Source organism: Cavia porcellus, unplaced genomic scaffold, assembly GCF_034190915.1.
Source record: "Cavia porcellus strain 051 isolate PalLab524CR breed Dunkin Hartley unplaced genomic scaffold, mCavPor4.1 scaffold_32, whole genome shotgun sequence".
Classification (NCBI taxonomy): Eukaryota; Metazoa; Chordata; class Mammalia; order Rodentia; family Caviidae; genus Cavia; species Cavia porcellus.
This window is the reverse complement of record NW_026947515.1, coordinates 35,966,635-35,980,729: the sequence shown is the minus strand read 5'-3', so window position 1 is coordinate 35,980,729 and position 14,095 is coordinate 35,966,635. Positions and strand designations below refer to the sequence as shown.

The 14,095-nt window shown below is 55.3% G+C and overlaps 2 protein-coding genes across 2 annotated transcripts; one reads left to right on the top strand and one right to left on the bottom strand.

Annotated features, from left to right (window-relative positions):
* The first annotated feature begins 2,351 nt into the window (after positions 1-2,351).
* On the top strand, positions 2,352-7,629 carry Eno3 (enolase 3). Its single transcript, XM_003466294.5, has 12 exons — positions 2,352-2,492; positions 3,102-3,188; positions 3,429-3,524; positions 3,666-3,724; positions 3,884-3,953; positions 4,339-4,472; positions 5,781-6,003; positions 6,111-6,308; positions 6,497-6,698; positions 7,074-7,182; positions 7,338-7,396; positions 7,480-7,629. The coding sequence occupies exons 2-12, from the start codon at positions 3,104-3,106 to the stop codon at positions 7,547-7,549; spliced, it is 1,305 nt and encodes a 434-aa protein (XP_003466342.1). The 5' UTR covers positions 2,352-2,492; positions 3,102-3,103; the 3' UTR covers positions 7,550-7,629.
* Positions 7,630-8,482: 853 nt separating this feature from the next.
* Spag7 (sperm associated antigen 7) lies at positions 8,483-13,577 on the bottom strand. The gene is made up of 7 exons (XM_003466296.5): positions 13,403-13,577; positions 10,291-10,358; positions 9,984-10,072; positions 9,789-9,873; positions 9,267-9,356; positions 9,003-9,159; positions 8,483-8,924 (listed from the first exon to the last, which is right to left on the bottom strand). Exons 1-7 carry the CDS (start codon positions 13,485-13,487, stop codon positions 8,815-8,817), a joined length of 684 nt encoding a protein of 227 aa, XP_003466344.1. The 5' UTR covers positions 13,488-13,577; the 3' UTR covers positions 8,483-8,814.
* Positions 13,578-14,095: the final 518 nt, after the last annotated feature.

Genomic DNA, 14,095 nt, shown 5'->3' with positions numbered 1-14,095 from the left:
CCTGCCCAGATACCGAACTTTGCAAATGCAATTTTAAAAATCCCTCCCCCTATTGCAAAATTTGCAGAGTTCGACCGACAGCAATGTAAAAGGGTGGGGGGCTGGCGGAGGAGAACCTCAGGTTAAGGCTTGCCCAAGTCCGCATACTATACACACCAGACTTGGTAGAGGGAAAGGGCGTGAGCCAGAGAAGGGAAGGAAAAAGAAAGAATTAGCAAGATGCAAATTGAGCAAATTAAAAAGAGTTCGGGGAACCCAGGGTTAAAAGGAACGACTTCTTCCCCCACCTCCGCCGGAGGGAAGGAACGGCAGTCGGCTGCGGCGCGTGCGCCCGCGCCTGCGCCGGAGCCAGCAGGGACAGCGCGCGGGGCGGTTGGGCCGGCCTCCTGGTGCCCGCGCCGGCGCTCGGGCGCGCGCCTGGCCGGACCGATTTGGACTCTCCTGGAAAGGCGGGTGGCCCAAGAGCTTGTCTCCTGCCAATCGGAAGGGGCGCGGGCCTGCGCGCTGCCGATTGAACACAATTATATTTAATAAGAAAGTAAAGAATTTGACAAAGTATCCTGGCTGTTTTCAGGGCAGAAGTACCCCCCGGGGCACCTGTCCTCTGGGTCTGCCCGTGGCGCACAGCTTTGGGCCCTTCGGAGCACATCTGCACTCCAGGGGATTAGCCTTTCCCGTAGCCCAAGGCCTCCCCGTGGGCCCCGGCCCCGCCCGTCCTTGGGCCAGCAGCTTGGGTCACCCGCAGTGCCCCTTGGCCCATCGCTGCAGAGGTCATCACGTGCGGCCGCCCTAGGCGGGTGGGACTAATTTTTCAAAGCGGAAGAATACTAAACTTCCAAAGTTAGCAACTTTTTCAAGAAGAGCAAAGTCTCTTTTACTTTGCACCCTTGGGTTTTTTTTGTTCTTTCCCAGTAAAATTTATGTTAAAAGCCTTAAGTGCTATCAGGTCACTCGCCGGCCCGCGTAAAGAATGTAGCAGCCCCCCTAGGCGGGCTGGGGTGACCCCCCTTTCCCCGCAGCTGAGGGGCTGGGTCGCTTCCGGTCCCGGGGGAGGGGTGGGGGTCACGCAGGCCTCCCAGGCTGGCTGCAAAGGGCTTCCTTTCACCGCGTCCTCCCAAATGGAGCGCAGCCCCCGACGCCCCCCGAGCCGGTGTTCCTGGACAGCCGCGTGGCTGAGTCACTGGCAGGCTCGGGCGGAGCCGCGTTCGGGCACGTGGCGGGGCTCCCCGCCCGCCGTCTGCTGACCTCTGGCCTGCGCACTCCCCACCCGGGGGTGGAAAGATCCCGGAGGGAGGGCCTGAGATAAAGGGGCGGGCGAGATGGGAGACCGGGGTACGTAGGGCTGTCGGGGTGGAGGCAGGAAGGCGGGACACGCGGGGCGGGGAGCTCGGAGCGGGCCCCGGGGTGAGTCACCGGCGCAGGCTCCCTCGGCGCCGGCGGGCAGGGTCCCGAAGTTGGGGTGAGGAGCCGAGGCGTCCCGAGCTCCCCGCCTGTTGGCCGGCACACTCCAGGCACACCCCACACTCACCCCCAGACCCTCCCAGCCGGAGAGTTACTCCGTGTAGGTACCCATTTCCTGCAATGCTGCAAGCAGATGGAGAGACCAGCCCCAAGAGCCGGACGCTCACAAAGGGCCACCCTCCTCCAGTTCATTCATTTTAATTCCCGAGTCAACACCGTTCACTGATGGGCGGGGGCCGCGCGCAGAAGCCCCGCAGTCGGTGGGAGAGGGGCTCCTGTCAGACTGGCTCCGGGCTGGGCGGCCAGTGCTGGCCCAGCGCTATCAGTGGGCACCCCGCCAGTGACCCGGCCTATCCAAATTGGTCCCCCTCCCCCGCACCCGCCCGCCGCTGAGAAAGTAGGATGAGAGTGGCCGTCGTGAAGACCCCGAGAGGTGAGATCCTCTCGCCTTTTTGGATGTGTGTGTGGGCAAGGGGTTCAGTTTTACACCCCAGAGCTTGCCCAGCATCCTCGTCCCTCCCCACATTGAGGGCTCAGCGAGGGAGCAGAGCATGTGTGGACGTCAATCCTGCAGCCCCTCTTCCAGGCCCCCTCCCCAGTCCTGCGGAGCTCAGGTTACCTCTGGCCTTTCCTAAAGGGCACTAGTTCCTCTTTAACCTTTGCAAAAGGGGAACATAATCCTGGGGAGGGCAGAGACCCCCTAATCTGAAGCCCCTCCCCTTCTCCTCCCAAGGGGTGGAATTTAAAGCAGGAACTTTTATTGGGGGACAGAGAGAAAGTGTGGGGGGGGCTAGTCATTAACCTTTGGAGAGGGGCAGGTGCTTAGGGCCACAGGCTTCTACTTTAGGCCGTAGTGGGCGCTTGGCAGCCAGCCCTTGTGGAAGGGGGAGGTTGGAGTGAGAGAGGCGGGGCTGACGGGGGGACGGGGTGCCTGAGGATAAATGCCCAGCCTGAGAGGGGGTGAGCTGACACTGTCCCAGCTGCCACCTCGACTCAGAGCTGCATCCAAGGCTCCAGGGAAGACACTCCAGGTCTGGTGAAACTTTTCAGTCACCGCGGGTGGAGGTGTGGGTGGCGCTGGCTTAGAGATAGTCGGGAAATTTTGAACTTCTTTTTCATCCTGGAGTGTGGGTTCTTAAAAGTGTTGGCCTAGAGCAGGCAGGGTGGCAAACCCTGGGGGGACCCCAGGATACAGGGGAGGAAGCTTTGAGCCAGGCAGTGATGCACAGCGAAGGTTAGAGTTGAGGCTGGGTGAGGAACCCGCAGCCCGCGCGGATTTGGGGAATAGGAAAATGAGTACCAGAGGGGATATGAAGGCTAGCAAGCCCTGGAGAAGAGACACGCTGCCCAGGAGGATGGACGAGGAAGGCATAGTGCTGCTTTGGGGGAGGTGAGGGTGCAGGAGTGCGGGACCCAAAGCATGGAAGGCAGTGGCCCCGAATTCTAAGGTGGGGTGAGGGATGGCTGCTCTGAGCGAGGGAGGGGGCTGCGTCTGCCTCTTTGGTCTCTGACCTTTCCAAGGGGTATTTTTAGCTCCAGCACCTGCCTTCTTGGGGTGGGGAAGGCTCTTAAAGGGCAAGAGATTTCTAATTCCTTCGGGGATCAAGTGTCCACACTCACTTCCACCTCCTGTCCTGCAGCCATGGCCATGCAGAAAATCTTTGCCAGGGAAATCCTGGACTCCAGGGGGAACCCCACGGTGGAGGTGGACCTGCACACCGCCAAGGGTAACACAGACCATTGGACCAATTTGTTTCAGAGGCGCCAACCTCACCTTGCCTTTGCCTGTTTCTGTACCACATTCTACCCTTTCTCTGAGGCTCCCTTCCCCAGACTTCCTCCTGGCCCTGCTTCCTATCTGGTTCTGGAGCTGGGAGAAGACTGATTCTCTCTCTGCGCCCATGGAGGAGACTTCCGTCCTTGGGGATGAGGCAGGGAGGCTCTCTGTGATCTTCCAATTCTTCCAGGCCGATTCCGAGCAGCAGTGCCTAGTGGAGCTTCCACGGGTATTTATGAAGCTCTAGAACTAAGAGATGGAGACAAATCTCGCTACTTGGGGAAAGGTGAGCCGAGACCAACAAGAAGGACCCTGTGGGGGCGGTTTTGGGACATGGGCTTGCAGGTAGAAGACTGGAACCCAAAGCCCTTGCAGAGCTGGAGTCCATGGACTTGGAAATCCGAGCCGTTTCCCCTGCCTTCCCTAGGAGTGCTGAAGGCTGTGGAGCACATCAACAAGACTCTAGGCCCTGCCCTGCTGGAGAAGGCGAGTGGAGGGGCTAGTCCCCTTTCCCTCCCCTCTGTGCCCTCTACCTTACCGAAGCAGCCCCTCTCCCCAGGTAGCCTTTCCCCGAAAGTATTTTCACACAAGCCAGCTCCACGAAGTCTGACCTCTCCTTTCCCCTCCTCAAACCTGTCTTTCTAGAAACTAAGCGTTGTGGATCAAGAAAAAGTTGATAAATTTATGATTGAGCTGGATGGGACTGAGAATAAGTGTGAGTGAAGGGCCGGAGGTGGGGAAGGAGTATCCGCGGGGTAGAGAGATCACAGAGGCTGAGGTCTGGCTGGGCTCTTTCTGTGTCCCACATTTTGGGGCACACCATAGCTGTTTAGCTTTTTATTCATCCCACAGGCATTTCCTGGTGCCTGCCCTCTGCCAGGCTCTGGCTAGCTGTAGACACAGACGTGAAGCGCACACACGTCGCTCGGGTGGGGTCTCCCAGAGCTCCTCAAGCTGCTGGGGATCTTTTGACAAAAACAATGCTTGGTGGTTTGGAGCTTTGGACTCTTCTTGAGGTACACAGAAGAGATAGGCAAGGAAGTAGCCCCAAACCTTGCAAAAGCAGCTCTCACCCTCTCTTCCCACTTTGCTCCTTCCAGCCAAGTTTGGGGCCAATGCCATCCTGGGCGTGTCCTTGGCAGTGTGCAAGGCTGGCGCGGCCGAGAAAGGAGTCCCGCTGTATCGACACATTGCAGACCTCGCTGGGAACCCTGACCTCATACTCCCAGTGCCCGTGAGTGTGCCCGGCCCCGCCCCTGCCCCCCGCCGGATGAGAGCTGCCCCCCAGCCGCCCATGGGTGCTGAGCACAGCCCCGGGGGAACATCTTGCCTTCAGACCCCCCTCCAAGGAGGCAGTTTCCTGAAATGGAATCTCTCCTGCTATAATCTAACCCTCCCTCTTCCCCACAGTCCAAACTTTCCCTGCGCCTCTCTTCTCGGTGTTTGCTTCCCTGGCTGTGTCATTGGCTTCCCTCACATTCCAGCCCCTCGCTGGTAACTCCACCTCGCACCCCCCAAATCAGATAGGAAGAAAGCTTCTTCATGGCAAGGACCTTGGCTTTCCTCTCTATCATCTCAAGTCCTTATTAAATCAAAGGGCTCTTAGTGGAAGCCCTTTGAATTTAATCACAGTATGTTCCCATCTGTTGTTTACTAGGAAGCTCATGTGTTACATGGATTGTAGAGACAAACTGACCCTGCTTGATTACTAGTTGTGTGGTCCTAGGCAAATGGACTGCTCCGTGCCTCTGTTTGTTCATCTGTGAAGTGGAAAATAATCACAGATTATTCTGTGACCCAGCTAACAGAGGCTTTTTTGTTTTTTGGTTTCTGGGATTTTTTGGTACTGGGAATGAACTCATGACTCTGTGCGTGCCAGGCAGGCACTATGCTGGAGCTATCTTCCTGGCTCTTGTTTATTTTTTTAAGAGGTGTTTAAAGAATGAGACTAGTTGAGCCGGACGCGGTGGCTCATGCCTGTAATCCCAGCACTTGGGAGGCTGAGGTGGGAGGATCATTTCGAGTTCGAGACCAGCCTGGGCTACAAAGTGAGCTCAAGGCCAGCCTAAACTGCATAGTGAGACCCTGTCTCAAAAAAGATCAAAAAAGACAAAAACAAAACAAAACAAAACAAAACAAAAAACCCAATGAGATGAGTTCACTTATGTAAGGCATTTCTTGAGACAGTCTTGCTCTGCAGTTCAGGCTGGCCTTGAACTCACTTTGCAGTCCAGGCTGACCTCTAACTTGCAGCGATCCTCCTGTCTCAGCCTCCCAAGGAATAGGATCACACCCAGCCTAAGCATTTCTAAAAATGCCATGAAAGTGTTAAAACTAAGAACTTCATATTTACTTTCTCTAAATTTTAACAGATGATTCAAAGGGAATTAGGTAGGGTAGGCAAAGTTACTCACCTTGGACTGCTTAGTTGAGACAGGCAGACCCCTGGGCTGGGGTGCAGGTCGGGGTCGGAGCTTCCATTCCATTCCTTGTTTGTCCCTCGTGCCTCAGCCCAGGTCTGAGCCCCCTCTCCCTGTCTCAGGCCTTCAATGTGATCAATGGGGGCTCCCATGCTGGCAACAAGCTGGCCATGCAGGAGTTCATGATTCTGCCCGTGGGCGCCAGCTCCTTCAAGGAAGCCATGCGTATTGGTGCTGAGGTCTACCACCACCTTAAGGGGGTCATCAAGGCCAAGTATGGGAAGGATGCCACCAATGTTGGCGACGAGGGTGGCTTTGCACCCAACATCCTGGAGAATAATGAAGGTCAGTGTGGGACCCTCCCGAGGGTGCAGATTCTCTGGGCCCCCACGGAGGGAGGACAGGGTATAAAGAGGAACACTGAGATCTCAGGTCCTCTGATTCTCCCCCAGCCCTGGAGCTGCTGAAGACGGCTATCCAGGCAGCTGGTTACCCAGACAAGGTGGTGATTGGCATGGACGTGGCGGCCTCTGAGTTCTACCGCGGCGGGAAGTACGATCTTGACTTCAAGTCACCTGATGACCCTGCCAGGCACATCACTGGGGAGAAGCTGGGGGAACTGTATAAGAGCTTCATCAAGAACTATCCTGGTGAGTTGCTCCAGTGTTCTGCCCAAGTTCTTTCTAACTGCCTAACACTGACTTCGGGGCCAGCTTGGCTGTGACTTGGGTCCGTCCTGTCCTCAGCCCCACTGCAATCCCATCCAAACCTTAGTATCTGTCACCCCTCCGAGGCAATTCTGGATTACAACCCTGACTGTGCTCTCGACGTCCACCAGTGGTCTCCATTGAGGACCCCTTTGACCAGGACGACTGGGCTACGTGGACCTCGTTCCTCTCGGGGGTGGACATCCAGATCGTGGGGGATGACCTCACGGTTACCAACCCCAAGAGAATCGCACAAGCTGTTGAGAAGAAGGCCTGCAACTGCTTGCTGCTGAAGGTTAACCAGATCGGCTCGGTGACGGAGTCCATCCAGGCGTGAGTACTCCCGAGTGGGGCTCAGCGCAGCCCAGCTCTGCGCACTGCAGCTGTCTTGCCCACTAACTCCAAGTCTGCCTTTCCCCTGGCACCTGACCCACCCACACCTTGGCCTCGAGGCCTTGAGCAATCCTTGGCCTGACTCCAAGGGCTTTGCCATTATGGCCCTGCTATGTTCCCCAATCCCAGCTTGTACTGTTCCTTTCCCCTAGATTGTCCTGCTCCTCCCCTAGCGTGGAGGAGCCCCCAGTTCAAGATCTCTTCTCTTCTACTTCCCCAGAGACTTAGTTAATGCCTTCATTGCAAAGTCCTACCCAGCCCGACTTTTCCACTGAGGAGATCCCACAGGCCTCATTAAATGTCTTCTCTTTTCAGCTGCAAACTGGCTCAGTCTAATGGCTGGGGGGTGATGGTGAGCCACCGCTCTGGGGAGACAGAGGACACGTTTATTGCTGACCTCGTGGTGGGGCTTTGCACAGGACAGGTACCCACACCTTCCCTCTGCTAACCTTCCCACCGAGTTTCCTTGGGTGGGAGGCGGGTGTCAGCCTTCTGCCTGGGGGGAATGCCACCACAGCATGCTCCCTTGGGGCCAGGCGGCCCAAACCCTTAAGCTCTCCCCAATTCCTCTTATCTCAGATCAAGACTGGTGCCCCCTGCCGCTCAGAGCGCCTGGCCAAATACAACCAACTCATGAGGTACGGAGGGTACAGCGCTTCGGCATGGCAGAGCTGAGTACTGCCAGGCAAAGGCAGCAGCCGTGACTTTGTTTGCATTCTAGGATTGAGGAGGCTCTTGGGAGTAACGCCATCTTTGCTGGACGGAAGTTCCGTAACCCGAAGGCCAAGTGAGAAGCTGGAGGCCCCAAACCCGACAGGACAGACCCAGGCCTACAAACTCCTCTCCCTGAAATAAAGCTGGTGCCAACGACCATGGCGTGCTCCTCTGTGGGAGGGAGGTGGGCAGGCAGGGACAGGAAAGAGAGGCAGACAACACAGTGTAACCTGCTGGACAAGGAGGAAGCTGGGGACTGGCTCCAGCATTCGATGCACATTTTGGAAGGAGGCAGGGGACGCAGGTGTACGTGAAACAGCGGGCGTGATGGCGGAGCAGAGCTGGCTCCAGAAGACAGACGGGGTGCGGCAGGGCCGAGGGTCCGGCCCCTGCCGCGGGGCAGGCTTACCACCGAGCGCACTGGAATACAGGGCCTGCGTGCTCTGTGAGGCTGAGTGAAAGGGGGAGCAGCCCCTGCCTCCCAGGGCCTGCAAAGGTCTGCAGGTGTCCTGGTCGGTAGATACGGACCTGTGTAACCTGGGAGGTGATCCTGCCAGGTACCGTTATTTCCACTGTGTGGGTGAGGAAACTGGCACAAAAAGCTAGAAAGTACCTTACCCAGTGGAGCAGAGTTAGCGAACGGACAGAGCAAGGATCCACAGGCAAGCTGTCTGACTCCAGCACCTGTGCTTTTGAAGTACTGAATTTACACTAGGTGTGGGGGCACATGCCTGCAATCTCAGCACTCTGGAAGGCTGAGGCAGGAAGATCACAAGTTGGAGCTCAACCTGGACAACTTAGCAAGACCCTGTCTCAAACAATAAAAACATTTGGGAATGTAGCCTAGCATGCAGGCCCTGAGTTCAACACTTAGCACCAAACAACAAAAACCCACTACCTAATAAGGGCCAATGCCAATAACCTTTGATTCACACAGATAACAAATTTATACTGTTCAACTTAACATTTTTCCTCTTCTCTGCCTATTTTTCCATGTACAGACTAGGGTGTTGGGTCAAACAGTGTTTATTGAACGTAAAGTAACCCAGCTCCATGGGGAAGAAAGTTCCAAGGAGTAGACAATAATACAGATTAAATATCCACCTGTGCATTCACACACTCTCTCTCTCTGACACACACACACACACACACACACACACACACACACACACCCATATACATATCCAAACTCCAACAGGGACAAACACCTGCTTCCCCAGCCTGACAGCTGGCAGAAGGTGGCTCCAGAGGTGGGGCTCCAGGGCAGGTCCTAATAGCAGCAGCCTTGTCACTCCCTGTCCCCTGCCTGCCTCCAGAGGTCAAAGGGAGCTGAGTGGGGCTCCTAGGACGTAGTTGGCAACTCTTCCCCGCTCTGCCGCAGACGCTTCTTGGCTCGGATCTCATTCATGGCCTCTTCAATGGAGCGTGTGTCTCTCTTGTTGGCCACAGGCACTGGGGGCAGAGGGGGAGGTGGGCAGAGGCTCCCCAGGTGCGCACTGCCCTCGGGGCTCCCCTCCCACCACGGCTTACCACAGCCATAGGTCTTATTGGCCTGTAGCATGTGGGCCGCGTCCTTGGCTGCTCCTTTGCCGATGAGATGGCTGTACTTATCCTTGTAGTCACTGGCAGGACTCACCACCACAGGTCCCTGCTGGGCCGCCGCCTCCTCCTGCTGCTGGGCCAGCTCCTAGGGATACAGCGGCGGGGGGGGACCCTGGTGCTCAGGGGCCTGGCTCTGCGCCCTTGCCCATGTTGTGGTGGCTGGAGGGCCTGGGATTGCCAGGGACAGCTCACCTTTAGCTTCCGCTTCTCCTCAGCCTTCTGGGGATCCCACTCCTCCCCGTGGCGGTAGGATTCCAGCTCTTCATCTGAGGGTGCAAACTCCTGGAGAAAAAGGAATCAGTGGAGTCAGGGGTCCATATAAATGCTTAGCCTAATTCCTCTCCTTCAGGTGAAGGGACAGGCTGAAAAGGGGAGAGTGAGGAAGTGAGGCCGTTGACCCTTTTTTTGTTTTGTTTTTGGTACCAGGGATCGGACGTACAACCTCATGCTTGCCAGGCAGGTGCTGTGTGGCTGAGCTATATTCACAGCCTCTGGGTCTTTTACCTTTTTCTGGTTTATTATTCTCTTTCTTTTTGCCTTCCTGTCTGTCTGTCTTTTTTATTTTTCTTCTTGAGACAAGGTCTCACTATGCAGCTCAGACTGGCCTTGAGCTCACTTTGTAGCCCAGGCTGGTCTCGAACTGCTGCGAGCCTCCTGCCTCAGCCTCCTGCGTGCTGGGATTGTAAGACTGTGCCACCACACCTGGCCTTTTACCTTTTTGAAGATCATGACGTAGCGACAGTCATCATCTTCCCCGAAAGAAAAGGATGTCAGGCCAGCAACTTCTACCACATCATGTCTGAGAAAGGGAGGCAAAACAGAGTGTGGAGCCACGAGGAAGCCCAGTGATTGCCTCTTGAGAGGCCCCTGCTGGCCCTTTCATGCCCCTCCCAGCCCCGAGACACTCACAGTATGCTCCTCTCTATCTTGTTCATAGGCTGAAACTTTTTCTTGACTTGCCCACTGTCTTGGATGAAATCTGACACTTCTTTCTCCATCTTAGGAGAAGAAAAGGGAAGAAGATATGAAATAACAGCTCCATCCAAATATCCCTGTCCCCACTGGGCCAATGGCATTGGTCTGCTCCCCACACCTCCCTGCCATCTGCCGCCTGCCCGCACTTAGGCTTCGCCACCCTCCCGTTCGATGCAGCCCGCAGCCCCGAACTCCACCGATGGGACGCCCTCTGGGCTGCCTCCGATCCAGCTATTCTCACCCTTTTACGGAACTCCACTTTCTGCTGTTTCTCCTGCTCCTGTAGTTTCTTCAGCTGGGTAGCTTGCTCTAGGGGTGAGAAACAGCAGCATGAGAGGGGCAGCAGCATGGGTGGGCAAGGGAGGCGGCAAAGGACGTCCTGTCCTGGGAGGCAGGGCTACTGCTCAGCCTCCGAGCACTTGCTGACGCTCACTGCAGACTGGGCACTGGGCTAGGCCCTGGAGTGCCAGGAGCACTCAAACACAGTTTGCCCTTCGAGAGCTCACACTTCAGTGGGAGTGACAGAACACAGAATCACGCTTCACCTCCATTTACCAACCTCACCGTGGGGCTCGATTAACATTCACTTAATACCCCGGTGGTGAGGAGACCAGACTAAGCTCTGGGGCCTCAGATTTTATCATACTCTTGTGTACGTGGGAAAGCAGAAACTGTCTAACTTCCTATATTTCATAACTCCCCCCCCCCTACTTCCACTTCTACAGACGGGACAAAGCTGAAATGGCTAATCTAATATCCTTTTTCTTTGGGTGTGTAGGTGTCAAAAGTGAGCTATTAAAAGAACTCCCTTCCAGGGGCTGGGGATTTAGCTCAGCTGCATAAGCACCTACCTTGCAAGCTCCCAGTCATAAGTTCAATCCTCAATACCAAAAAAAAAAAAAAAAAAAAAAAAAAAAACTCCTCCAATTAAAGCCAGGAGGATCACCTCAAACCATGAGTCTGAGGCCTGCGTGGGATACATACTGAGTTCAAGGCCAGTGTGAACTAAATAGTGAGAAATGAGCCCCTATCTCAACAACACAAAACCATTGTAAGTCAACTACAGTGATGCATGCCTACAATCCCAGCTCTCTCAGGAGATAAGCCCGGATCACAGATTTGAGTCCAGCCTGGGCAAACTAGCTCTCCATTCTGGAGTCTTAAAAACTCCTCTTTTTCCTCAGAGCCTGTCACTACATCAGAGTCAGATCCCATCTGTCCTAGGTTGTTTTTTGGTTTTTTTTTTTGTCATTCCAAGGATCAAATCCAGGGTCTCAATTTTATAACCAAACTATACTGGAACCCCCTAGAAGAGCACATTTCTAACCTTAACCTGAGGCCCTTATTCTTGCCTATTTTCTCCACAATGGAATTTTACTGCCTCTTGAGATTTGGGCAAGTACCCCCTCCTATTCTTTTATTTCTTTTTTTAAATCGGTACTGGGGATCAAACTCACGACCGCACACTTGCAAGGCAGGTGCTTATGTGGCTGAGCTAAATCCCCAGCCCTCCTTTTCTTTTTTTTTTGAGACAGGGTTTCACTATGCAGTTCAGGCTGGTTTTGAGTCACTTTGCAGCCCAAGCTGGCCTCACACTTCCAGGGATCCTCATGCCTCAGCCTCCCAGTGGTGGGATTACAGATGTGCACCACCACGTGCCCCTTCCTGCTTCTTGCTTCTCAGCCTAAAATGTCCTGTCTTCCTCCACTTCTAATTCTCTGTCTTCCCGAGGCCTACTTTGTCCAAGTCCCTCCCAGTTGCACTGAACCTCATACTTTTCTAATTACTTCATGCCTTTGCATAGGTTGTTCCTTCCACTTGGAATTCTTTTCCTCCTCTTGCAAACAGGATCTGTCATGAGCAGCGATGATTCTTCCTCTGGGGCCCAAGCATATATGCTTCAGACACTCACTACAGCCATGTGCTCGGCACCAACATCCTGTAGCGTCTTTCCTTCCAGACGGTGAAGTTACTGGAGGCAGGAACTCTGTTCCTGTGTCCAGCCAATCTCTGGAGCCACAGGGCCTCACAGTGGAGAAGCTCCCATCCCTCTGACCTTATCAGTACCTCTTGTCTTGGCCACTGATTGTTTTCTAATTGGTTTTCTTCTCTGCCTCTGGAGAGGTATGAGATTATGGTTAAGAATGTAGGTGGGAAGGGTGGCATATGCTTGTAAGAGCAGCACCCTAGGAGGCTGAGGAAGGAGGATCACCATGATACCAGTCCAGCCTGTCTCAAAAAAAGAAGGAAGGCGCGGAGGGAGAGCTTTACCTGGGTTTGAAACTCACTGACTGCAGACAAGTGACTATATTGAAGATTCCTAGTTAGTGATTCCAACACCTCGGCAGTGCCCTGAGCATCGGACAATTCCAACTCCTCTTCCCATTCTGACCCCTCCTTCTCCGAATTTGCAAATATACTTTTGCCTCTAATACATTGGTCTTCCCTCTCACACAATTTACTAAACTATGATTATTTCTTTAGCGAGCGCCTCAGACTTAACACTGTGGCCTTCTTGAAGAGTACCCTGTCTCCGAGTAGGCGCTCAGCAAATAAGGGACGTTATTTAGATCTTCATCAGCTCTTGAGCACTTTGGAGAGGCCTCCACGGTCCGCAGGGCCGCACCCTACGCGGGCCTCCGAATTCGAGCCCGCCTGCTGGGAGACTGCTAGCAAACTGTGGCCAATCGGACCGGCGGAGCATTCTTATCTCTCCAATCAACATCACGACCCGACCGGGAAACTCAGGAATTTAACTGTACAGATAGGAAAAGGATTATTGGAGAGAAGGCGGCGGCACAGGGTTGAGAGAGGGAGGGGCTTTTACGGACACGGAAGATCCAGCAACCAATGGGAAGTGCGGTGGCTCAGGAGGAAGGTCTACCAACATTTAGAAGGTAGAACTTTGAGATAGCTAATAGTGGTGAAAGAACTGTGGATGAGCGTGCCCTGAACCCAATCGGAACTGAGCTGGAGGTGGCGAGAAGGCCGAGATGGAAGCTTACGCCATTCTCCAATCGGAAGGAGGCATGGTGGGGCGGGACCGAGGCCGGCCCCCTAATCAGAGCTCGCCATAGCTGATTGGCGGGCCCGTCGACTAATTGGAAACAAGGACTGCGCAAGGCCAGGGTAGGGGAGAAGATGCAGGAGGTTGGAGCTAGGCTTCAAGCAGCCAATCATCGTCCGCTAAGAACGGCAGGCGGGCCAGTTATCCTTATTAGGGACTGTGAGGGTCTCAAAAGGGGCCTGCGAGGGGTCTTTTTAAAGTAGAAGAGGCGGCACCGTCTACAGAGGGGAGAGTGCGAACCTAAGAACCAGGCGGAGAAAGGCGGTTGTGAATTTGGGATCCTCACCTCGGGCCTTGCGCCGAGTCTCCTGGTCACCGAAGCTGGGTGGCTTCTCCATGGAGCTCAGGATGGAGCCCAGTAGGTCCGCCATCTTGGGAGTGACTGAGAGGGGGCGGTGCGTTTTAAAGGGGAGGGCGGAATGCCTTTAAGGCCGGAAACACGTCGGCGGCGGAAAACCGCGCTCCCGCCTGCTTGGGCGCGGGTCCAAGGCCAGCGGCGCGCGGCCCGTCTCCCCTCCCCCACGCCAGCGAGCCCGCCCCGCCCCCCGCAGACAGAGGCCGGAGGCTGGCTGGTGCAGCGATGTTTAATGGCAATTTGTATAAACCAAGCCCATGCACAAGTAGAAAGTGCTCGTGGAGCCGGCAGGAGGCCCCGCCGCGCCGGGGAACCACACGTGTGTCCGCGCAGCCCTTCCCGCGGCGCCTTAAATAGATTCTTCACTATACTCTGTATGTTACAGTATGTACAAGCCCCCTGCCCTCGGGGACGGGGCGGGACTCCGCGACGCGGTCCTGTGCACACCCTCTCCCTTTGGCCCGCGCTGGGTGGCCAGAGTCGGGGTGACCGGGAGAGACAGGGCCGGGGACGGGGACACCCAAACATGCGGAGTCAGGGTGGGGCAGGTCAGCCCCAAAACATGAGGGCGCGCGGCGAAGGCAGAGGTGGGGACCGAGGCGGATACATTCAGAGACGCGTCGA